We start from the raw sequence: 23495 nt of genomic DNA, 5'->3' as shown, positions 1-23495 counted from the left end.
CTAGTAGCAGCACTATTAAGATACTAATATTGTAATAAAATGTTGCTTTTAGAGATCATTCCAAATTCCTTCATCAGCAATTTAAGTGTTGTTCTTTAACAACTGAATCAAGTTACCCTTTTCTATTTAGGTCATTGTTATTTAATGTCATTTAATTGGGTCTCCTCCCTTTAGGGTTCAGGACCCAGAAAGGTCAAATTTAATACTCTAATTGCTCTGAAACTCATTTGTGGCTGAAAATGTGTTTCTTTTATAATGAGCTTGCATAATTTGTTTATACATATTTTTTTCTCATTACTTTAGGAGATTGAGATATGCTGGTGTCTTAAATTTGCATTTGGTGTCTTAAATTTGCATCCAGTAATTAACCAAAATAATAATTATATTGGTATCAGGCTGAGAGGATACTTCTCAGCAACATGTAAGTTACAAATTTATAAATAAGGCCATGAATATACATCAAAGCTTTTGGAAGGATACTATTTAAAAGATGAAAGCAGAAGCAGCTAATGATGTCAAACCCGCATAAAGTCTGGAAAGTCAGCTTACTTTTGAACAACTGAAGCTCTGCAAATTTAAGGCTGCCCATATATTTAGGATTATCTGGGCTGCAAAAATCCAGATTACCAGCAGATGACAGCAAAAAGCCAGAAATCTTCTTCCTGACTACTAATAGTCATCTAAATTATAGCCCAGATATGATAGTCATACATATGCTGAATTACAATAGGATTGTATGTACACATTTAAAAATAATTTGCACAGTATTCCACTACAAAAGTAGGAAGCCCACATATTAACATGTACATTAAAAAAACTGCTGCTCTCATGTAAATAAAAGTGTACAAACATTTATGGGGAGTTTTCCCAGTATTACTCTCTATCCTCCCAAGTCATAAATATCTGAAATTACACCCACACTTTGTTGTGTGAATGAAATAACCTTGGACCCTGTATGCAACTGAGTTTGGAAATATAAGTATAATAAACAGCCTGGTGCATTCAGCTTTAATATGGTTTGTTTGGCTTTGGCTTAAGCATATTATGTGAAGCTATAACTAAGAATGTGCAAACCCAATCAATTGTGATTATTTCATAATCCATGTTTAAGCATGCTATTTTAAAGTGATGTGTGAGCCAGCCAACTGTGTGAATAACCAGTGCAAACAAGTCCTTCTAGGGTCTATGCTCCATGCCTGTTATCAATTCCTGTAACTGTTTGCTCTTTATATAAGGAGAAGAAAGAGTAGTAACTTCTATACAACTGTCTGTCTGTCTGTCTGTCTGTCTGTCTGTCTGTCTACCTACCTACCTACCTACCTACCTACCTACCTACCTACCTACCTACCTATGGTGAGCATTTAGACAGAATGCATTGCTTTGCAGAAGCCAGCAGGATTTATTAAGAACTAGTCACACCAAACCACACAAAAGAAGCCATCTCTTTTTTTAAGAGAGTGATCAGTTTAGCTAACCACTGTAATACATTCAGCATAATATACCTTGATTTCAGCAAAACAATAACAGTTGCCTTTGGAATCCTGGTAAAGAAGATGTAAAATGTGGGCTGGACTAAGCAAGGGTGTCAAGTGATTTATTGCAGGACTCCATTAGATCTTGTACTCTTCAAAGTATTTATAAATGATTTGGATGAGCAGTAAGAAAATGATTATTATATTTGTGAATGATACAAAAATGGTGGGGGCGGGGAGGACACAGCCAACACCTTAGAGGAAACTATAAATATTCCGGAGGATCCTGACAAACTCAAAGGACAGAAACCAATAACATTAATTTCAACGGAACAAATGCAATGTCCTTCATTTGGCTAGAAAAAAATCAAAAGCATGAGGATGGGATGGGAGAGGCTATACTAGACAGCAGTTCATGTTCAAGACACTTGTGTGTCTTGGTGGATCACACGCTGAACATGAGCCATCAGTGAGATACAGCTGCAAGGATGCATATTACATAATACAACCCCAGGTTACATAAACAAAAATATAGTATCAAAATCAAGAGAAGTCATTGTTCTTCTCTATTTCCGTATTGTTTAGACCACATCTAGAATACCGTGTCCACTTTGGGGACAGCATTTTAGGAAGGACATACACAAACTGGAGCATATTCATGGGAAAACAACCAAGATGATAAAGCTTTGGAAGGGAAAAAAAAAGCTCTTGATGTGTTGCACTAATTTCCAGACAGCATAGCCACTAGATTCGATTAGAAAGCTGTAGTCTCAAGGGGTTGGGGTTAATCAATTAATCAGAATATTGGCTGTTCTTTTTTTTTTTTTTTTGGGTGCCTTCGAGTCACTATTGACTGATGGTGACTGCCTGGACTACTCCCTGCAGTTTTCCTGGCAAGGTTTTTCAAACATGGTTTGGCATTGCCTGCTTCCTAGGGCTGAGAGACTGACTGCCGCAAGATCACCCAGTTGGCTTTATCTCTAAGGTGGGACTAGAACTCATGGTTTCCTGGTTTCTAGCCTGATGTCTTAACCACTACACTAAACTGGCTATCAATAAAATAGTAAATATTTATTTAATATTTAATAAATATCATTAAAATGCAGCTCCTTATTTAAGATTCAGACTGACTAAACTCAAGGACTTACTTCCAAGAAAGAACAGCACTGCTTTTCTATTATGGTATATTTTTGTAATTACTGTAATTAATTTGGGTAAGCCTGTTATTTTACCCACTTTTCTCAATATTGCTTTTAGTTTATTTTTAATTGTGAATTTATATGGCAAAGTCATAAAAGAAGCAAAGATGCTTTAAAATAATATGTAGCTTAGGGCTTAACCTCCTTCCCTTTTCAATAAAAATGCTACATTTTGATCCCAGTAAAATGAGCAATTAATTTAAATTACTAAAACTTAGTTTGTGAAGTGCTATCAGCTGCTACAGCTACCGTTGTAAAAGTATTCAGTTGCAAATATTTTCAGTGCAGTTCGTGTTTCCGGCTGATGTCAAGCACCTAAGCAGGGTCACCCTTGGTTAATACTTGGAAAGGGGATCCCCAGGAAATCCTCGGGCTGTGGGCTACCTTGGTAAATCAAAGGGGGAGAAAACGGAAGACTGCAGGTGCATACTTTATTGTAATAGAAAGCAGAAGTTACATGAATGCAAACTGGATTAGGTAATGCGGGCGGTTATTATCATTTTAATATTGCACTATGTCGTAATATTCTGCTTTAATACAAATCCCACTGAACTCAAAAGCTGCGTTCGTTTTTTAGAAGTAATAGACAGCACTATTTATATTCACAATATACTGTTACATCATGCCTGTAAACTCTTGAAGTAATAAGAAACCTGTCTTAACTCTCGTCATCCGACTTCAACTTTGAATGGAAAACTTTCTCCCTCTTCCGTACAAGATGGCAGCGCCCATTTTCTTCTCCCTGGGAACTGAATGAGGAAGCGTAATCACATTTCCGGGTTCTTACGTCCACGTTTCAACTTTAACCTCCACGCTACCGCCTTCTTTCTCTTCCGGTGCAAGCGCCCGCCTAAGGTAGTGTTCGTTTCTTGTCTTCTTTGGGAGGGGAGCTGGTCTTAATCTGTTTCCATCCGTTGTATAGAAAAGTTGGGTGAGCTTAAAGGTTTCCTGCGACGCGGTTGGGACTCTGGGGTGAAGAATGAAGGATGTACGGCTCTGGTACATGGACAAATAGGAGAGAAGGAGGCCGTAATGCGAGTGCAGGAAGGCGGCCTCGCAGCCTGGCCTTGGATTGATAGGCCTTCCCGAAACCTGTCCGTAGTTATAAATGATCGTGAGTCTCTGGAGGCTCAGCTACGCTGTTGTTTGAAAGGCATAGCATTTAGCAGTTTGTTACCAAGTTTCCGTGGTCGTTCATTCATCTGCACTCTCTTTCTACAGTAGCTGTAAACATTGTAGGATTGTGACATGATGCATCTACTTTAAAAAATTTGCCACCTCCCAAGAAATATTTTCCAAGAACCAACTTCGTCGGGGGTGTTTTTGGGATAGGGAGAGGGGAAATGTCTGTGCACCAGCTTTTTCCAGCTTGAGGCCACCCGGAGTGTCAGTTATTGTTCCTGTGCTCATCTCCCCATGAAATATCGGGGGAGGACTGTTTGGGGGAAAGTAGTATAGCTTATTGGCTTGGATTAGCAGGATCTGGGTGCAAATCCTTTTCATGTGAAGGTCTGGAAGATTGTTAAGGGTAGACAGCATCAGCATTTTTAGCAACATAGCAAGTGTGACAAACTATGCTTCTTAATAATACTATTAGTGTAAGAAATAATATTTTGACATTGTGACATTTTCTGTCCATGAGAATTTTAAAAAAATGGCTATTTATTATTTGGACTTAATGTCAATCAGCAGCATGACCTTTATAGCCAAGAGTGTAGAGTAGCCTTAGATGTGATGGATTACAAATTTATAATAACCAGAGATTAGGAATTCTGTTGTTCAGGGCAATGGGAGTCAGGTTGGAGATGGTTGGTGTATGGTTTAATCTAAACAGCAATGAACCTTTCTCACACTCCATTTACTTTCCCTTATTTTAGGCACTAAAAATGGTCCAACGTCTGACATACCGGCGTAGGCTGTCCTACAATACAGCCTCTAACAAGACCAGGCTGTAAGTCCAATATATAATTCTTGGCTATTCTCAAATTGAATGTCTTTTGTTTGAATTTGTGACACCCATACTGTTTGTTATCTGGTCCATACAGGTCCAGGACACCGGGTAATAGGATTGTTTACCTTTATACTAAGAAAGTTGGGAAGGCACCAAAGTCTGCATGTGGTGTGTGCCCAGGAAGACTTCGTGGTGTAAGTCTTTTTCTCTTTCATTTTTATTAACTGGATTTATATGAAGACCAGGCTATAGTGTACCAGCCAATTTATATGCGAAAATCAGATTTATGTGACTCTAGGTAAATAATTTAGGATTTTTTTCCATTTTAAAAATCCATATTTCATATCTATATCTCTATATCTATCTATATTTCTTTGCCTTATCAGTGTGGTGTTTAACCTAGTGTTTAGTAATCTATTGCTGTAATAGCTTACTATTCACAATACTACATATATGTCCTCTTTGCTATTGACTTTGTATTTAAGTCGTAATAATCCCCTATCTATATATATATTTCTTTGCCTTATCAGTGTGGTGTTTAACCTAGTGTTTAGTAATCTATTGCTGTAATACCTTACTATTCACAATACTACATATATGTTCTCTTTGCTATTGACTTTGTATTTAAGTCATAATAATCCCATTTATAACTGTTTCAGAAAAAACAATGTTAGTCAATAATGTGATTGTTCCGGAGCTGAACATACTTATTTTGCCTGCTAGAAATACCAGCTAGAATTTCTTCTTTTAAGGCAGCATTCTTCATTTTATTTTCCTCAAGCTCTTTAAAAGTTTCTGGAGAACATATTTACTTTTGAAGTGATATGGCAAATGTAGAGGTATTTTCCCAGTGCCATTAGCACTGTTAACCCTTGCTCAGCTAATATTTGTTCTGCCACATTTATATTAAATTATGATATTTGAAGTAAAAATTTCAGGAAGTGTGTGGTTCATGTACAGATATTCTTAAGAGCTAAATCCATATTTTGACAAACTTTGAGTAATTCTAGTGAAGTAAGTAGCACAGTAGCTCATGCCTGGCTGAAATCTCTTTCACTTCAGTGGATCTACTCTGGGTATGCTTTTCTTCCCCTATGTTAGGAAGGGGGATAAATGTAAAATATTTGGTCTTAAGCAATAAAGCCTTTGAAATTAAAGTGTATTCATTTATTATAATACTTGTTCAGAAATATCTTGTCATAACACTATGAATGGGTAATTTAAATAAGTAGAAAAGTTAACATAGGACCTATGCTCTCTTTATTAGATAAATTTCAGATTATATGAAGTTAGGTGATTTTTACACAAAGATGTATTTTATTTTCTACAGGTCCGCGCTGTTCGTCCTAAAGTTCTTATGAGACTTTCCAAAACAAAGAAGCATGTTAGTAGAGCCTATGGAGGTTCTATGTGTGCTAAATGTGTTCGTGACAGGTAAATCATAATTTAAGTATAATTTTCTGAAGTTCATAGGTTCATTTTGAATGTACTGGAATTACATATACACTATAGATAACAATGGTCACTTGCATTAGAATAATTTTAAGGGATGTTGATGTACAAGTTGTTAATTGCAAGGTTCAAAGTAACAGAGAGCTGCATCCATCTACCTTGTTTTATTTTACCTGTCAGTTAACAGTTGATACATCTTGCAACTATAAGAAACTTACTGATCATAGGAAGATGAATAAGACTTGTATGCATATATTGTTAGCTCATGGAGGCAACTTGATGCTAAAGATTCTGTTTTATAAAAAATGTTCTTTTTTAAACTTAACAAAATTAGAATTAGTAAAGAATTAGTTATTCTTCCTACTTCTCGATAAAGGATTTATTTTAACATGACAAAAACATGGCTTGTAATCAGGTTACAGTTTGATCTAACAAATGCTTCATTAAATGCTCAAGTGATGTGGTTGCCTGTTATGATTGGCATTGCTTGCTGCTGAATTATAACAATGTTTTGCTTTTTTTTCTAGAATCAAGCGAGCATTCCTTATTGAGGAACAGAAGATTGTTGTTAAAGTACTGAAGGCACAAGCACAGAGTCAAAAATCAAAGTGATTATTTGTATTGTCTGCCCAATAAATGAAGACTTAAATTTTCTCTGAGGTGATTTTTCCTGAGTACTAAACTATTGGCAAGAGGCAAAGATATGAGATCCTAAAATAGGGTCCTTTTGCATTCAGTTTTTGTTAATACTGCTTCCAAACCAATTTTCAGTTAGTCTGCAAAACATTTTTTCTTCTTTTTGTATCATGCTAATAATGGTATTTACAAAATCAAGATGATTTATAATTAATCAGACATGAAAGAGACATTGGAGAACAAAAATAACGAGATGTCAGAAGAAATCAGGAAGAGAAAATGCTGTAGATGATTTGGGAAGGACAAAAGTGGAAGACCTGAGAAGCAGTAGTGGTGCTTGATTCTTCAGGTGTACGTTAAACGTGACTGGTACATAAAATTAAAAGTATTTGGAATGCTGTACTGGCAGGTGGAAAAATATTCACCTTTAAAAGGCAATTATATAGTTAAATAATTAGAACTGGATAAAGTGGGGGGGGGGAATATTGGAAGCTATCATTACATTTACTTGCTATTAGGAAGTACTCCATGAATGGGTTTGTAAAACAGCTGGAGCCAATAGTGAATGTGAAGTATCTAAGTATAGTATTTATTTATTTTCCCCAACGACAATTCTGTGAGGGGCAGGCTGACAGTGACTGGTCCCAAATAACCCAGTAAAATGCTATGATTGAGGGTCTCCCTGATTCCAGTCCAACAGCTTAACCACTGAACAGTGTTTGGTATAACTAATTACCTAATTAAATATTCAGAGCTTGACTTGTTCGAATGCCCTTCACAAGAACTTAATAAGTACTGCTGAGGGAAAGCTTGAACTAGAATATTTTCTAATGTAAGTATATATTGTGGAATGGCACTGCTAAATGTTACAATCACTCTTCAACTTTTAGATAAGTAAGATTCCTGTTAGGTAAAATAATGAATTCATCTAACCCAGTGTCCTGTTCCTCAGATGCCTCGGAGAAAATCACAAACAAGGTGTGATATACAATAGAATTGGATAAATCCATTTTGGTTCCTCCTGTACCAAATCCATATAGTTCACACTGTAGTTTTCAGAGATATCATACACTTCCTTATCATAATACCCCAACCCAGTGTATAACTACAGAGATTGGAAACATTTAAAAAAATTAAAATGAGATTCAAAGAGTTAACCATGAAGATACAATCACCTGCTTTTTAAAATTTGATAAATTAATCACATTCATTTGGAAACTACATTTTGATTATAGAGTCCATATACCTTGAATAAATTCCTGCAATACAGATGCTTTTGGCAAAACATCTGAAGTTGGTAGAAAGATTTGAGTCCAACATGCAAAAAGCAGTTCTGACCTATTGTGACCATTTTCACTATGCAGTTACTGTTTCTAATTTTGTCTGGTTCTCTCTGAACAGAGCAACATAAATGTTTCATTATTTTTGATGCTGTGGCCAAATGGCTTGTCAAACTGAGAAGGTGGTATAATGTAACTGATTCAAGAAAGAGTAATTCCCTAATAAAGGCCAAGTGCATAACTTGGGGATATTTAAACAACTACCCTCAACATTGTAGCCTTGAGATTTTGAACTAGGTTCCTCGGCATTCTTGACCATTGACTCTGCCGGTTAAAGTTTATGGAATTCTCCAAACAAAGCACACATTGCTTTGATAACTGGTTTGTGAACTGAATTTTTTAGATGATCCGGGCCAGAACTATCTGTGTTCTGATAAGAGGCTAATACACTGAACTGCAGAACATACATGTACAGTAAAACAGATTCTTATATTGGGATTACAACATAGCCATAGTTTCTGAATTCATACGTTGTGCTATGTCAGGCATGGTTCACAAATCACAATGGCTCAGTTTACAATACTAAGCCAGAACCAAATGATAGTGTCACATGATGCATGGAACCAGTCTCTATTTTACTAGTATCTATCAAAGGTCAATTTAAGTACTGGGTAAAATATTGCATATCGATTCTCACTTCATGATTACCATTTCATTTCATGTTTATAAATTACTAGGCTTAGCGGCTTGAATGAAACGGGGATCATTTGGAAGTACTTTTAATCAAAACCAGGACTTAGGGCTCATTAAAAATCAAGGGCTGCAATCTTATTGACACTAAAGTCCCACTTAAATCAGGGATTGAAAAAACGAAAATACTAGATCTTTAGCTGCAGAGTACATGGAAGGCTTGAGCCACAATGCCTCGTTTTCTGTAAAGAAAATCCCGAACATTTGCTCAACACATCAAATTTCAAATCTCTCCGTCAAGTATTATTATTATTCAGAAAATGAGGCAAAATAATAGCAGGGTTTTAGGATCTCCAAAATTCTTCGGGGGGGGGGGGATAAGGGAGAACCAAAGAAAATTGGGTGAGAAAAGAGGTGAGTTAATGTTGCGACCACAAAATCTGCATCCAGCCAGAATCTCAACTCCGACTTAAGGAACATGTTACACCACCCTATGATTTGTTTAGTTAAGGCTTAGCATATTGTGCACTCAGAAAATAAAGGAATGGTTAAATAAAACATGGTTGAGTGCTATGCATAAACCCAATTTCTGTGAGGAATTACACCTGTAGTTGTCTAATAGAAATAAACCCCATTATCTCTCGCACAGGATTGCAGTCTCACCTAGAGACTTAAAATTTACAATAATTTTTTTTTTTAAACAAGAACGCCATTAAGAAAAAGGTATAGAAGAATATCTGGTCGGGGCAGCATCATTTCAGACAGGAGTATAGTTTATTCTTCCAGGATAAATAAATGTCTTAAGCTCTAAGCGCTACAATTGGCTGGTCCCGTTTTGGCTGTGGGCGTGGCTTCGCGTGTCATCTATTACTCACAGGGCCACGTTGAATCATTAGAAGACCACGTCGAGCATTTCGCGGTCCTGGAAGCTTAATATCACACTAAATCGCCTTTATCCCATCTGAACACCAACTAGTAAATCTCTTCCGCTGGTAAGGTGTCGTCCAAAATTCTGCCCTTTTTCGTTCATCATTTACTCGTCTAGTTCCTCATCTTCAGTACTTAGCCTCCGCTACAGAATTTGTTTTATTTCCCTTCCAGGACGTTAGTTCTCGGCAGTCCTGTTACAGTACGGACGGTGGCCGCGATAGCTCAGCCCAGTAGCCGAACTTGGTGGGCAGGAAGGCGGAGGCTTCGGGAGCGGACGAGGCTGAAGCTGCGATCGCCATGGAGACCCTCTACCGGGTGCCGTTCTTGGTGCTGGAATGTCCCAACATTAAACTGAAGCGGCCGAGCTGGGTGCACATGCCCTCGGCCATGACGGTCTATGCGCTAGTGGTGGTTTCTTACTTCCTCATCACGGGAGGTAATGCCAGAGAGAGCGAAGGACTGGAGCCGCCGGGGTAGGACGCGGAGCTCTCTGGGCCCTCGAGGTTCCCCCCGGTGAGAGAGCGCAGGAGCCGCGTCCCAACCAGGCCGGACCATCGCGGGGTGGGAGAAGGGACGACGAGATTGACGTGACCGTTTCGGCGGCGGCGGCGGCGCCTGAATACCCGTGAGGGCGCCGTTCGCCGCCTCCGCCACGCAGGGAGCCCCTTCCCCTCTTCCCCCTCCCGCTCGACCGGTAGATTTAGGAGACCCTTTCTCCGCCGCCCGAGCGGAATGTAATCGCGCATGCGCGCAGCGCTCACGTCGTGTTCCCTCGGAAGGCCTCCCCAGGCGACCGTCTTCAGCTGTTTGTTAAGCAGGGTGCGTCCGGGCTACGAAAACCCGGACGCTAGCTAGAGGGTTCTCCGCTGTCCCCTACCGCTCGCCCTCTCTCTTCCTGGCCCAATCCATATATATAACCCATCATCATCCTTTTCCTTGTAGTACCTAGCGGTCTGCAGGAGAGGCAGTTTGGTGTAGCGGTTAAGGCACCAGGCTGTAAACCGTGAGCCCGTGAGGTCTAGTCCCGCCTGAGCCACAAGCCGGCTGGGGCCAGTCACTCTCTCTCAGCCCCAGGAAGCAGGCAATGGCAAACCAGTTCTGAAATCTTGCCAGGAAAACTGCAGGGACCAGTCCAGGCAGTCGCCAGGAGTCAAGATTGACTCAGAGGCAACAGCGCAGAAAAGGAGTACGGGTGGCTGAGCTGTGACAAAAGGGAATATCACTAAATTTAGTTTGTACCAGTACTGTATTGTTCACTTATACTTATCCATAACTTTCTATCCTTGCAAACCATCCTTGCCTTGAAGAGAATAAATTGCTTTTTTTCTTGACACATCTCACCTCTTTATTTTTCAGGGTATCATTCATTCTAGCCTCCATTACTTTTCTTGGTCTTCCTTTTCCTCTCCATTCATTTATTTTTCTTTCATGCATTTGCTTTGCCGTTGGTTTATTCTGTATGACCAGTGTAGTTCAACATACTTCTTTTGTGCTGTTTACTCAGTTTTCTATTCAGTCCATTATTTATTCTTGAGCCTATTTCTTCTTATTTTATCACACACATTTTAAGTACTACATTCCCACTGTATTCAACTTATTTTACATTTTGTCTGACATATCCAACTCTACCCTTCATATAACAATGGTCAGAAACTGCATTTTGCCATCTTTAGTAAATCCTTATCAATATATGTGAATTCATCTACTTGCTCTACTTTTTCACCATTTATGTATCATTTGCAATCATTCAATCCATTTTCCCTCTCAGAACAGCATTGGTTTTCTATATTTTATTTTAATCCTTTCATTCCACAAATTGGTTGGAAGAAGTGTAATCCAGTTGTGAGAGCCAGTGTTGTGTATTGGTTAAGTTATTGGACGAGGAGTGAGACTCGAGTTCTAGTCCACCCTCAACTGGAAACTCAGTGGGTATCTTTGGGCCAGTAACTTTCTCTCAGCCCATCCTACCCCATAGAATCATTGTTTAGAGAAAAGTAAGAGGAGGGAGAGGTAAGACACAATACAAATCTAATAAATAAACATAATCCTCCACCATCCCAAACTCCGTTAGTCCAGAAGGTAGACTTAACTTCACCCACTTCTAGCTGATCTTGGGCAAAGGTGTTTTTGATCCCAATGTGTCTATAGAGTAAATCCATGGACTTTCTAGGAGAGAAGGAAACTTTATTGCTGAAATTTGGCGAAAGGACATTTGAAACCCATCCCTGCCAAAGCTGCTTAGTAATAAACCTTTGGTGGAGGGTAGATTTCTATGTATATTACAGCATTGGAACCTGGGGACAGGCAAAAGTGATGGTCCTCATCTATTTGTGAACTTTAAGAATTACTGTGTTTGTAGCTGATGGCAATAGAATGATGGACCTGCGAACTCTGCCTTCCTTTTTGGATGAATTCTTTTATAAACTACATTTTTTCCCTTTGTAGGAATAATTTATGATGTGATTGTAGAACCTCCCAGTGTTGGCTCAATGACTGATGAACATGGACATCAGAGGCCTGTGGCATTCTTGGCATACAGGTAAAATATACTTAATATTAAAAGTATATGAAAGTGTTAAAACAATACCTTATTGCAAAATTACTGTGGAGTCAGATTTCTTGTCTACAAGAGAGAAGGCATTTTTAGCAGTGGCATATTGTCTATAGAATGTCCTTCTCTTTTGCCTTTTTGCGCATCTAGGGATGTGCAAAATTGGTTAATCTGCAAAGATACTGCTCCAGAGTTTCCTGGCACATTCCATTTCCTTCTGGATTTCTTCCAGGCCATACTATGCAGGGGAAGGTGGGTGGGAGAACTGGGCAGTTTTTGACGTAAATTCTCAAAGTGGAAACAGTTCAAGGTGTTCCAGGGGTGATGTGACCTTGAAACAGCTTCTTTTGTCCAGAGTGTTGTATAGAGAATACTTTGAAACACTTCTGATTTGGATGATTTGTTTCAAAAAATTGCTAAATCTGTCCCTGGAACAGCATGGTCCAAAGGAAAACAAAACAACAAAGCAGAACAATCCAGAGTTCTTCAGAACAGTCCATCACAGACTGAAGAATTTTGCGCATTCCTTTTTTATTTTGTCTGGATTTTTTCCCTTTTTTCCCTTTTTTCCCTTTCCAGTGCATTGTAAAGTCTATGTTAACGGCTTTCTATTTTGTTTGTTTTCTCTGCTTTATTTTGCTGCTCCTTTTATTTGGATTTATATGATGCATTGTTTTTGCTCCCGCTCCTAGTTTCTTTTTTTCTTGTTTTCATCATTTTTTTAACGGCCAAATAAGATGGGGTAGCAGCAATTGGAAGGTGATGACTAAAATGAATATATTAAATGTCTGAGGTGGCAATTTTTAAAAATATGAAAACAATAAATTTGGACTCTTTATTTTTGTGGCCCACTTCAGATTGATGGGATTCTAAATAATAAAAGTTTGGAACTAATATCTATCCCAGCTCTTTCTGGGGATTTCTCACCTTGTTTTAATGGCATTAATTCCCGAATAGTTCAGAACAAAAGGCAAGGTTCCGTACAAGGGAACCTGTGAACACTGTTTTTCTGCCTACCCTGAGTGAGATAATTGCTGGGTTTATAGGTATAAAATACCTGCATGTATAAGTGCCACACACATTCCTGGACACCTCTAATGTGGCTAATTTGCTCATTTTATATGCAGAGTAAATGGACAGTACATTATGGAAGGGCTTGCATCCAGTTTCCTCTTTACAATGGGAGGGCTTGGTTTTATAATACTGGATCGTTCCAATGCACCAAATATCCCAAAGCTGAATAGATTCCTGCTACTTTTTATTGGATTTGTGAGTGTCCTGTTGAGTTTCTTCATGGCAAGAGTCTTCATGCGGATGAAATTACCGTAAGTAATTTTTTTCATCTCTAACTCTTTTCTCCCTCATTCTAAAGGTGTTATAAACCAACATTGTAATTAGTACTTAAGAATAAAACTGACCTAAATTGTGTAAGAAGTTATTTGAAGTTATTTTTTAAATACAGTGGTACCTCGGGATATGAACTCCTCTACTAACGAACTTTTCGGGTTACGACCAGCTCCGGCCGCAAAAATCTACCTCGATGTGCGAACTCCGCCTCGGGGTACGGCCATTTTTCTGCCCCTGACACGTGGTCCGTGGCCATTTTTCCACCACGCCGCATGGCGCCCAGCCGTTTTCGCGCTGCGCTGTGCCACACCCAGCCTTTTTCGCGCTGCGCCGTGCCGCGCCATGCTCGGCCGTTTTTGCGCCGCACCGCACCCGGCTGTTTTCCCGCCCCTGACGTGTGGTCCACGGACGCCAGAACGGATTAATGGTAATTACATTGAACCTTATGGGAAAATTTGCTTCGGGGTGTGACCAAATTCAGAGGGTGGAACGGATTAACCGGATTTACATTGAACCCTATGGGGAAATTTCCTTCGGGTTACGACCAACTTGGGATACGCCCAGAGTCACGGAACAGATTAAGTTCGTATCCCGAGGTACCACTGTACGTTTATAATGTACATTTATTTAGTATGATTGGAAAGTATTAGATTTGTGACATTGCAGAACTCTACAATTGGAGAAATAAAAATGTTTATGAAAATCTGAGATGAAGGAATTAAATATTTTGAAATGCTATCTAATACTGCATTTTCATAGTAATTATAAGATAATTTAGTGTTATTTCTGGGTTAGAGACTACCAGATTAAGATTGAGATTATGGTTAGTAAAGGCTTTAAATCTAAACAATAATTGAAGTAACGTTCAGTAAAACATACATGATTGGTGGTTAAACTTGGTTTCCAGCCAACTATGTATGAACTACAATACATGACCACGTATAGGCATATTTTGTTTTATTACGCTTCACTTTATTGCTCTTTGCGGATACTGCATTTTGTTTACGAATTGAAGGTTTGTGGCAACCCTGCGTCAAGCAAGTCTATCAGATGATGATTAGCATTTTTTAGCAATAAAGTATTTTTAATTAAATGTTTAATTAAATAACATTTTTAAGACATGCTATTGCACACTTAATAGACTACAGTAGAGTGTAAACATAACTTTTATATGTACTAGGAAACCAAAAAAATTGTGTGACTCACTTTGTTGTAATATTTGCTTTATTGCGGTGGTCTGGAACTGAACCCGCAATAACTCTGAGGTATACTTGTAGTCATTATATCTGATGCATGGAAAGGTCTCCTGCTGTTTCTTATATGGAAGTGTAAGTGACCTTTTTTGTCCTTCTAAATTACTTCTGCCTACATCAGGAATGACTCTGTGGTCCTTCAAATATTCCACATCTGAAGCCATGACTGTAATTACTGGGAATGACAGAAGAGGAATTTAGCATTGTCTGGTTGACTCAATTGTGAACTAAATTGCATTACTTTTGCTTTTACTTCACATTCCCACTCAAAATTTTCTTTGTCTTCTAGGGGCTACTTGATGGGTTAGTGCCTTTTCTGATTGCTACAGTTTGAAGATTGTATTTCCTTCTCATTATGAAGAAGAATGGATAGCAAACATCTACAGCCCCACCATTCCTATCTAAAGCCACAAGAGAGAGAGAATGAGCAGACTAACAAAAGGATTGTTTTCTCATTTTCTCCTTATATAAATAGGATTTCTTACAGGCAGTTGGTTTAACAGATGTGTGCCTATTTTTCTTCAATATATAAAAAAGGAAAAATATTCTCATGTTACTCAGGCATAAGTGTGTTATGTCTATACAATAGAACCACAACTCTTCAATCCTGTTCCCCATCCTTCATGATCAACCTCAGAGTAATAATTCTGTACTTTCTTGTCATACCTTGGCTTGGTCTATTTCCTTGTGGGAGAATCTATTTTGAAAATGGGGAGGCAACGTTAACTTTTTCCATATCTATAAATAACAACTGTTGGTCACTGATTGCCACTGAATGTTTAGGATCAAGAAAACTGAGAGAAGCAACCAGTTTTGTGCTCGCCTTTGGATTAGCCACCCCGGGGGACAGAACTGATCAAATACTGACAAGATATGGAAGAGGGGAGTGTTGGAGGATTGTGGAGAACGCCTGCATGAGGGTGCCACCTCATTCTAGCATTACAGGCAATTGGTGCTTTAAGATATTTCAGGTGATACACTCTTCTAGCCACTTGCAAAGGCACTGAAAAATGTCTGTTTCTGCACATGGATTTACATCTGTGTTGTGTTAAAAGAGAAGAGATGACCTTAACTCTGACATGTTCGTAGATGAAACTAAACATATGCAAAAGAAAACCCAGTATTGTGTGGTGGTAATTGTTCCTTTACAAAAATTTTAAAGATTAAATGTTTTTTTACTAAAATACTATGTATGTATTTAGTGCTCTTTTGTATTCCTAATACTTGGTGTCTTCCTAAGTTGTTTTCCATTTCATAGTACGAATGTGGTTTTAGTCACATTCTCATTTTATAGATGAGAATGAGTGATTTATGAAGGCCATGTAATGAATCTGTGGCTTTAGGTAGTGCCATAGATGTTTGCATTATTTCAGATGTATTATTCAAACTATAAGGCTGCATATAAATAAAAATAAAACAGGTATAGCTACAAAGTAAAAAATAATTGCCCTCAGTAAAGTGACAGCTAATGAAATTAAAAAACGGGGAAAAAGGAAAACATTTTAAAACCATGGATTTGTCATCTAAACTTCAATATTAGAAACAGGTCTCAACCTGTTTAAGGAAGTATGTTCCAAAGATATTGGCGCAGTGCTGAAAACCCCCATTCCACTAGCTACTGGAATCAACTGGGGTAAAGACAATGTATTTATAAGATTTCTTCCCCTTAAATACACAAGGCAACTTACATTTCAAAAAATTGAAATCAAGAAGTAAAAACATAAAAGCTGTAGTAAATAATTAATGAAATGAAAGTAGACTGCTGATGACTGCTTTAAAAGAATAACAGTATCTGGCGCAATTCCAAAGGTTGATGCTACAACTATAAAGGCATTTTTCTAACCCCAGAAGGTAAGGGGAGCATGTTTAAGTTGGACATGTAGATGTATACGTTTTAAAGCTTTAAAGACTTTAAAATCAGCACAAACAAACTTGGAAATGGAGTGGAAAGTAATGCTGTTTGCTTAACTTTAAAATTAAGTTATCTGGGTACAGCACTATTTGCAAATTCAAACAGCTAAATGGCAGTCCCATATATTCTTACGGTAGTTCTGATGTGTTACCAGAATGTGAATAGCTTTGGCGAGATTATCTGCACCCAAGAAGAGAAACAAATGGTACATGGGTCAGAGCAGATAAAAATATATGGTACATAAGAAGCAATAGTGTTGGGTACAGATAGTGTTACAACTACTACTACAACAAATAACTTTCAGAACTTAACATTTCTCCAGTTATAAAATCTACCTAGGAAGTTTTACCATTTTTCAACATTCTCTAAGCAATTTGTGACTTCCTTTTCATCCCTTTTTCTTAGATATGAACCTAACATTTGCTTTGGTTCCACTGTTTGACATACCACTGCTATTTCCATACAAATCTCTAAAATATTTCTAACATTCCTGCAGTTGAGTTTTGTCTTACTTTCATCCATTCACACTTCTAGATGTTCCTTGTTTAGTGCTTTTCATCCACTTGAAAACATTTTTATTTCTATAAAAGTTTCTCTGCATTTTATATTTATTTTTTTTTTAATTGCCTTTCAATCAGCCTTGATTCCTGATGACTATATGGGCAAGTCCATGCGATTTTCTAGGCAACATTTTCAGAAGTGGTTGTCCATTGCCTTCCTCCTAGGGTTAAGAGATGAACATGAAACTGAGCAAACTCAGGGAGGCAGTGAAGGACAGGAAGGCCTGGCACAATATGGTTCATGGGGTCACGAAGAGCCAGACACGACTTAACGACTGAACAACAACAACAAGGGTTAAGAGAAAATGACTGGTCCAAAATCAGCCTGTTGGCTTCCATGTCTAAGGCAGGGCTAGAACTCTGGTTTCTCTGCTTCTAGTCCAGCACCTTAACCACTAACCCAGGCAATACACATGCCAGTGCTTCAACAGATGGCAGATTAGCTCATCTTGGCTACTTTCAAAAGCTAAGGAGCATTGGTCTTGATAAGTACTTGGAGGGTACCTGATCTGAGAATTTCAGAAGTTGGCTAGATTGGAATGTTGAAAAAACATCCCATAAGAAGGCATTAGCAAATTATTTCTATAATGCTGCCAAGAAATACCTGAATACAGCCACCAGAAGTTGAGTTCAACTTGAGAGCACCTTTATATAATGAAACTATACAATATTTTGGTAGACTACAGTTCTTACTGCTTCTAAGTTACATCATTAGACACAAGTACCAGAATAAGGTGCCATTTTGGCCTATCTGCCTGCCTTTTTTATTTCTACGCTCCATCTTTGGAACTAAAAATGCATTCTTGCTGATTAATTTCTTGATCACTTCTAATGAATTCACTGGAAACTGGTGATCATATCTGAACATTTAACAGAGAAAATGTTTTCAAGAAATTCAATTTATTAAAATATTTGTCTGGAAATTCACACACAGGAAGTTTTTCCATAGTTTGCATTCTTAGTTGTTAATCTGTTATTTAAAGATGAAGCCTGTAACTAATAGTATGTAAGAGGAAATACATATTGCACCATTTCGTCAGCAGGTGGCACTGCCCGCCCAGATTATGTGTTTGGGATATTCTATTGATGATGATGGTGATTAACCACTGAATCCCTAAGGACTCCAGTGATTTACAGGTAAAATATGTAAGAAGCAATGTAAAATAAAAAAATATATAAATAAAAGGCCCATGAAGTAATAAGAAACAGAAACAATAAAATTAACCAAACCAAACTATAACCAAACCAAGATGGAGTCAAGGCCCAAATGCCTTTCAGAAAAGCTCTGTTATGAGCAGCTTCCAAAAGGCTGTTAGCATTGGACCAACCAGACGTCTACTCAGAATCATTCAAAAGAACCAGTGCAGTCACTTCAAAAGGAGTCCCATCAAACCTTGGCCCCCTTCCCTTAAAGTGAGATACTGCTAATCATTTTCCCCAAGAAAATAAAACTTGCTAGGCTGATTTCAATGGGAGAATGTGATCCTGTAGATAACTAGGTGCCAAGCCATGTAGGGATTTAGAGGTTAATATCAGTATGTGAAATTGTGCATGGAAGCCTGTAAGCAACTAGTGCATGGCCTGCAACACTGGGGTGATGTGTTCCCAATGGTGAACGCCAGTCAACAAATGGGCTGCTGCACTTGAAGTTCACTCTGCAGCTTCCAAGTGATCTTCAAAGATAGCCCCATGTAGAGGGCACTGCAGTACTCCAATTGGGTGGTGACAAGGACATGAGTCACTGTAGCAAGACCCTTCCACTCCAGGCCACAGACTCCATCTGCTTTTCTAACAGGAGCCATGAGTCCACAAAAGGCAGAACTTCAGCAGCCATTCATTCATTCATTCATTCATTCATTCATTCATTCATTCATTCATTCATTCATACTATTTTTATGTAAGAATCTTATGAACACTGTCCAGATTTTTTAATTTTGTGAAATTAATCCACAGGTTACTATTTTTTAATTTTATTTTTGTATCACTTCACATTTCTATGTATTATTTTTTACAGTTTGATAACTATAGTTTTTCTCACTCAGATGGTTTCATGATCCAGTCTTCAGACTTTTTTTTAATGAAAGGAGTTTTAGCCTGTTCTTCTGTTAAATTAGGTCCCAAAGGAATTTACCTTTTAGAAATGAAACAAAACAAAGAAATATAATTCTATCCTGCTGGACCTGTGAACCTAGGTATAGACACTGTTGCTAATTTACATTTCCTGGATCTTAGCTCTTAAAACATCTTCGTTCAGCAATTGTTTTGCTTAACTGTAGAAATCTAGTTATTTTGTAGAAAAGTGATTTGATACTTTTTAGACATGGCAAACAAATGTCTGTATTAGTAAAGGTACAAACATGGTCTGTGATAATGTGAATGTATATAGGGAGAAAAGTCAAAGGATACAATTAGCCAAATGGCTTTTATCTAAAATTAATAGAAATGGTTAGTATCTTATAGCTTCTGGGTAGAAAGGTGGTATATAAATTGAACTCATTACCATTAACATCATCATCATACCTTTTCAATGGAATGAATGGAAGAACAGGCTAAAACTCCTTTCATTAAAAAAAAAGTTTTGAAAACTGGATCATGAAACCATGGTGCCTTGTACAACATGTATAAGCTTTATGTGGTTTATTTTATTTTAATATAGAGTGTGGGTGAATCCAGTCAACTGGTTAGTTTAATACGCTTAGTGGCTGAATCATGTGTGAAGTAGGTCTCAGTCTACATGTTTGATATGTTTCCTCATGTATGCAGTCAGGTTAACATGCAATTGTTCCCATATACCCAATGGTTTGTAACAAGTGGAAATTATTTTCTGGAATACAGAAATCAATTCCTTGATAAGCAACTGTGCGCATCAAATTTTCAGTTAGAGCTATCAGTGGCTTTGTTGACATGATCTCTATTTTTTTATATTAGCCTGTCTGAGGTAGGTTGTATGGTTTGACATTCTTACAACTTCTGGAGTTCAAGTGAGGCAGGCAGAACTTAATAATTGACTTTAGCATTATGAAACTGATAATGGGAGAAAATATATGGATAAGACTGCTTCCCCCAATCTAGTGTTCTTTGAAATTCTATGTTGCCTAGTAATTTTGACTATTTCATTGCCTCACAAAATTGCTTAGGGAAAGCTGGTGTATAATTACTGCTCTTCACACTCTATTGTTTCATTTGTTAAAAAGTCCAATGAATATTAAGTACTTAGCACAATTAATGAATAAAGTGAGGTTTATTCCTGTACACAAAGAGATAAATCCTCAGCATTAGTAGTGTAGAATCTCTTATATGGAGTGACCTGCTCTGATTAATTTTACATCCAAGGGCAACATTGAGTTTATATAAAATCTTTAATCTTTAATTTGGAGGGAAATCAGGTGATTGCAATAACTGGGACCAGAAGCATTAGATAGGATTCAACAACAGGGACAGCAAATTTCATGCCAGTATAGATTTCTGTCAAACCAAGGTAGCTAGCGCATCTACTGTATATAGCGAGGAAAGATGTTTTCCAGATAATGTGTAATATATTTAACAGAGTTTTATGTTATGTTAAAATGCTTTTACTCACCAGTTGCCATTTATAAGTATTTATAACTTCATAAAATATCTATCTTAAGCTGACTACACTACTTGCCATTTCATTTGTGACTTCAGTCCAAATACTTGACCTTTTAAGCACTAAGTTGTATAGATCTTGTACAGTCTGCTGGCTATTACAGCTAGATTACTTATGAATATCCTCTTGTCTGCAAAAGATGACACAAGATTTGCATTTTTAAGTGTAAAAGAGAAGATTCCTGCAAATATTATTTGGGGGGGAATTACAGCTACTGAAATTCCTTCTTCTACACAATCATAAAAGAGACCAAAGTCTTACCCTTTTTTTGTAGCTATGTTGTACGTCTACTGATGTTGGAAACACTTAAAACCTTTATTTTTCAATTTATCTTTAGTAGGTGAATGATTGCTGATTTTGGCATGCTGGAATTACAAATTGTTTTAGTTGGTTTTAATTTTTGAAGGAAAACCAGCTGGGCATACCTTGAATCTTAGGGTTGAGCTCTGATTAATTCCAGACATATGTGACAGGGCTGTGTGTCTGTGTAAAGAACTGGATTGGTAATAATTTCTGTGTTTCTAGCTACAGTCTAAATCAGTGTTTCTCAGCCTTGGCAAATTTAAGATGTGTGAATGTCATTTCCCAGAATTCCACATACCTTAAAGTTCCCAAGGTTGAGAAACACTGGTCTAAATGTTTAATTTGTTTCTTCCTGGCTTCCCTTCTTTGTTGTTGGCCCAGACCATCTTCCATGATCAGACTTTCCTGCTGGGCAATGGTACATTAGTTGCAATGCATTGGCTACAAATGCCCTTCTTTTTCCACTTCTATCAACATATGCTTTTAACGCACATCTATTTGCAGTAGGATAGCCCTGAGGTCAGAGATCCCTATTTCAAAAACTCTCATGTTTTCAGGGTCAAGCTACATCAGATAATTTTTGACCCATACTAAAGAAGTAACGTGTCAAAGTATTTAATACTTCCCAGTGCCCAGTCTTGCTTAACAGCTGAATCGTTCCCATTTCTGATCCAGCTAGAAAGCTTTTTAGGCAGAATTTAAAACACAGTAAGGATTTATTTAAGAATATTTCTCTGTTCTTAAATGTATTCATCAATGTTCTCTATTTATTTGCCTGCCTTTATCTTCTGCAGTATGCTGTCACGCTCATGGCAATTGTCTGATCTTGTTTAATTCTCTGATGCCTTTCTTTTAAGCAAACTGCTAGCCAATCACTTCTCTGTGTGATTCCTTTTTGCCTAGGAACCAGAAAGGCTATACACACACACCCTCCACCAGCACCCAATCCACTGATGATGATGCTATGTGTTTGTGCTGTGTCCTGAGGTAACCTTTCTACTCCCACAGAACTTTGTGCAAATTCTTCTCTTCTGCTTAGCAAGCCAAGGGTGTGCCCAAGTCCACGTTGTTGATCAAATGAGCATGGGTAGGCATAGGATAATGTCACACAAGCTCATGTTTTTCTACATTGAGTAACTCAGTGTGAATGAAGGATAGGGCATGGTGTGGGAAGGGAGATTATCTCAGCCATAAAGGAAACATCAAGCTGACTATCTATATATGAGTTGATCATGATAGAAGAATCTTCCTGCTTCTTTCATTTTTTCCAAGATTCCATTTATTACGGAAGAACAAGTAGAGCTCTTAGTGTTGAAGGAACTGTTAGAAGTTCCCTGAGTTAAAAAGGAAGAACTATTCATCCAGCAATGTTTGATGCTGTTATTCTAGGTCATGAGAGAGAGAGAGAGAATCATATTTTAGTTCCTGGAAATGAATGGATTGATCACCCATTTCAAAAGGTCACCCATTTCAATCTAGTAACTCTGGATGGCCAACAATACTGAAAACATAAATAAAACAAAGTAGAATAATGCATCTATCTATCTATCTATCTATCTATCTATCTATCTATCTATCTATCTATCTATCTATCTATCTCGGAGTCAAATAAGGTCCTAGCCAAAAAGCCTGAGAGAAAAGCCAGGTCTTAATTTTAAACATCATTTTGAGCAATATTGGGGCTGTAAGTCAGAAATACTACTTCTCCATACTGGCTGTGTTTGCATAACCTCCTGAAGCACAAAATTATATTTTATTCCACTGTCTTGTGTGAATATAGCCTATGTGGTCCAGTGTGCCATGAGATCCCATAAAACTGGAGTATTTGAGTAAAACATTAATTATGGCTAAGCAAGTTGTAGAGCAGAAGCTTAAACATACTCCTTTACAAGCTAAAGGTCTGTTGCCTTTTTGCTACTTCTTTTTGCCTTTTTTTTTTTTTTTACCTTTGCTAAACTTGAGCTACTCTGTCCCATTCACCCTGCTTTGGCTTGCAGTGGCATAATATATTAGTGGGAACCTGTGGTCCTCCAGATTTTGTTCTTTAAAGTTCAGCATCCCTCACCATTAACCATGTTGTTTGGTACTGCTGAAGTTTCTGCAACGTTTGGTGGGCCACAAATGAGCACTGAAAAGTGTTGAAAGCACACTCAAAATGGCAACCCTTTTCAGGATTAGGCTGCTGAAAATATATCAGTGTAACTGAACTTGAGATGATTGCAGGCAGGATAAAACCGGTGCTTTTCCAAGCAGCAGCCAAAAGGTCAAAGGACTGAAAACTCAATACTACCAGGAGCAGGTTATGTAACAAAGTTACAGTGGGACGAGAAG

At 37.9% G+C, this 23495-nt stretch overlaps 2 protein-coding genes and 1 long non-coding RNA gene across 3 annotated transcripts in view; 2 read left to right on the top strand and 1 right to left on the bottom strand.

Moving 5' to 3' along the window:
* Nucleotides 1-3414, bottom strand: part of LOC112541486 (uncharacterized) — a 147816-nt gene extending 144402 nt beyond the window's left edge. The window contains exon 1 of the long non-coding RNA XR_015794606.1: nucleotides 3325-3414. This is a non-coding gene — a long non-coding RNA (uncharacterized LOC112541486). The remainder of the gene's footprint in view (nucleotides 1-3324) is intronic.
* RPL34 (ribosomal protein L34) lies at nucleotides 3380-6728 on the top strand. The gene is made up of 5 exons (XM_007421312.4): nucleotides 3380-3526; nucleotides 4549-4622; nucleotides 4717-4816; nucleotides 5953-6056; nucleotides 6602-6728. The coding sequence occupies exons 1-5, from the start codon at nucleotides 3425-3427 to the stop codon at nucleotides 6684-6686; spliced, it is 465 nt and encodes a 154-aa protein (XP_007421374.2). The 5' UTR covers nucleotides 3380-3424; the 3' UTR covers nucleotides 6687-6728.
* A 3063-nt stretch (nucleotides 6729-9791) lies between these two features.
* Nucleotides 9792-15947, top strand: OSTC (oligosaccharyltransferase complex non-catalytic subunit). Its single transcript, XM_007421311.4, has 4 exons — nucleotides 9792-10046; nucleotides 12056-12149; nucleotides 13289-13486; nucleotides 15051-15947. The coding sequence occupies exons 1-4, from the start codon at nucleotides 9908-9910 to the stop codon at nucleotides 15067-15069; spliced, it is 450 nt and encodes a 149-aa protein (XP_007421373.1). The 5' UTR covers nucleotides 9792-9907; the 3' UTR covers nucleotides 15070-15947.
* Nucleotides 15948-23495: the final 7548 nt, after the last annotated feature.

This window comes from Python bivittatus, unplaced genomic scaffold (assembly GCF_059951505.1).
Source record: "Python bivittatus isolate LINGU-HERP-01145 unplaced genomic scaffold, Pbiv_v1 ctg000070_np1212, whole genome shotgun sequence".
Lineage (NCBI taxonomy): Eukaryota > Metazoa > Chordata > Lepidosauria > Squamata > Pythonidae > Python > Python bivittatus.
The sequence above is the reverse complement of the archived record's forward strand: the minus strand, read 5'-3'. Positions and strand labels throughout refer to the sequence as shown.

Bases quoted from the DNA above. Each gene is read 5' to 3' on its own strand.
- RPL34 (XM_007421312.4), top strand. From the start codon at position 3,425: ATGAGGAAGCGTAATCACATTTCCGGGTTCTTACGTCCACGTTTCAAC. The intron at 4,817-5,952 runs GTAAGTCTTTTT...TATTTTCTACAG, and splicing joins GCCCAGGAAGACTTCGTGGT to GTCCGCGCTGTTCGTCCTAA. The intron at 6,057-6,601 runs GTAAATCATAAT...TTTTTTTTCTAG, and splicing joins GCTAAATGTGTTCGTGACAG to AATCAAGCGAGCATTCCTTA.
- OSTC (XM_007421311.4), top strand. From the start codon at position 9,908: ATGGAGACCCTCTACCGGGTGCCGTTCTTGGTGCTGGAATGTCCCAAC. The intron at 10,047-12,055 runs GTAATGCCAGAG...TTCCCTTTGTAG, and splicing joins TTACTTCCTCATCACGGGAG to GAATAATTTATGATGTGATT. The intron at 12,150-13,288 runs GTAAAATATACT...TTTTATATGCAG, and splicing joins GTGGCATTCTTGGCATACAG to AGTAAATGGACAGTACATTA.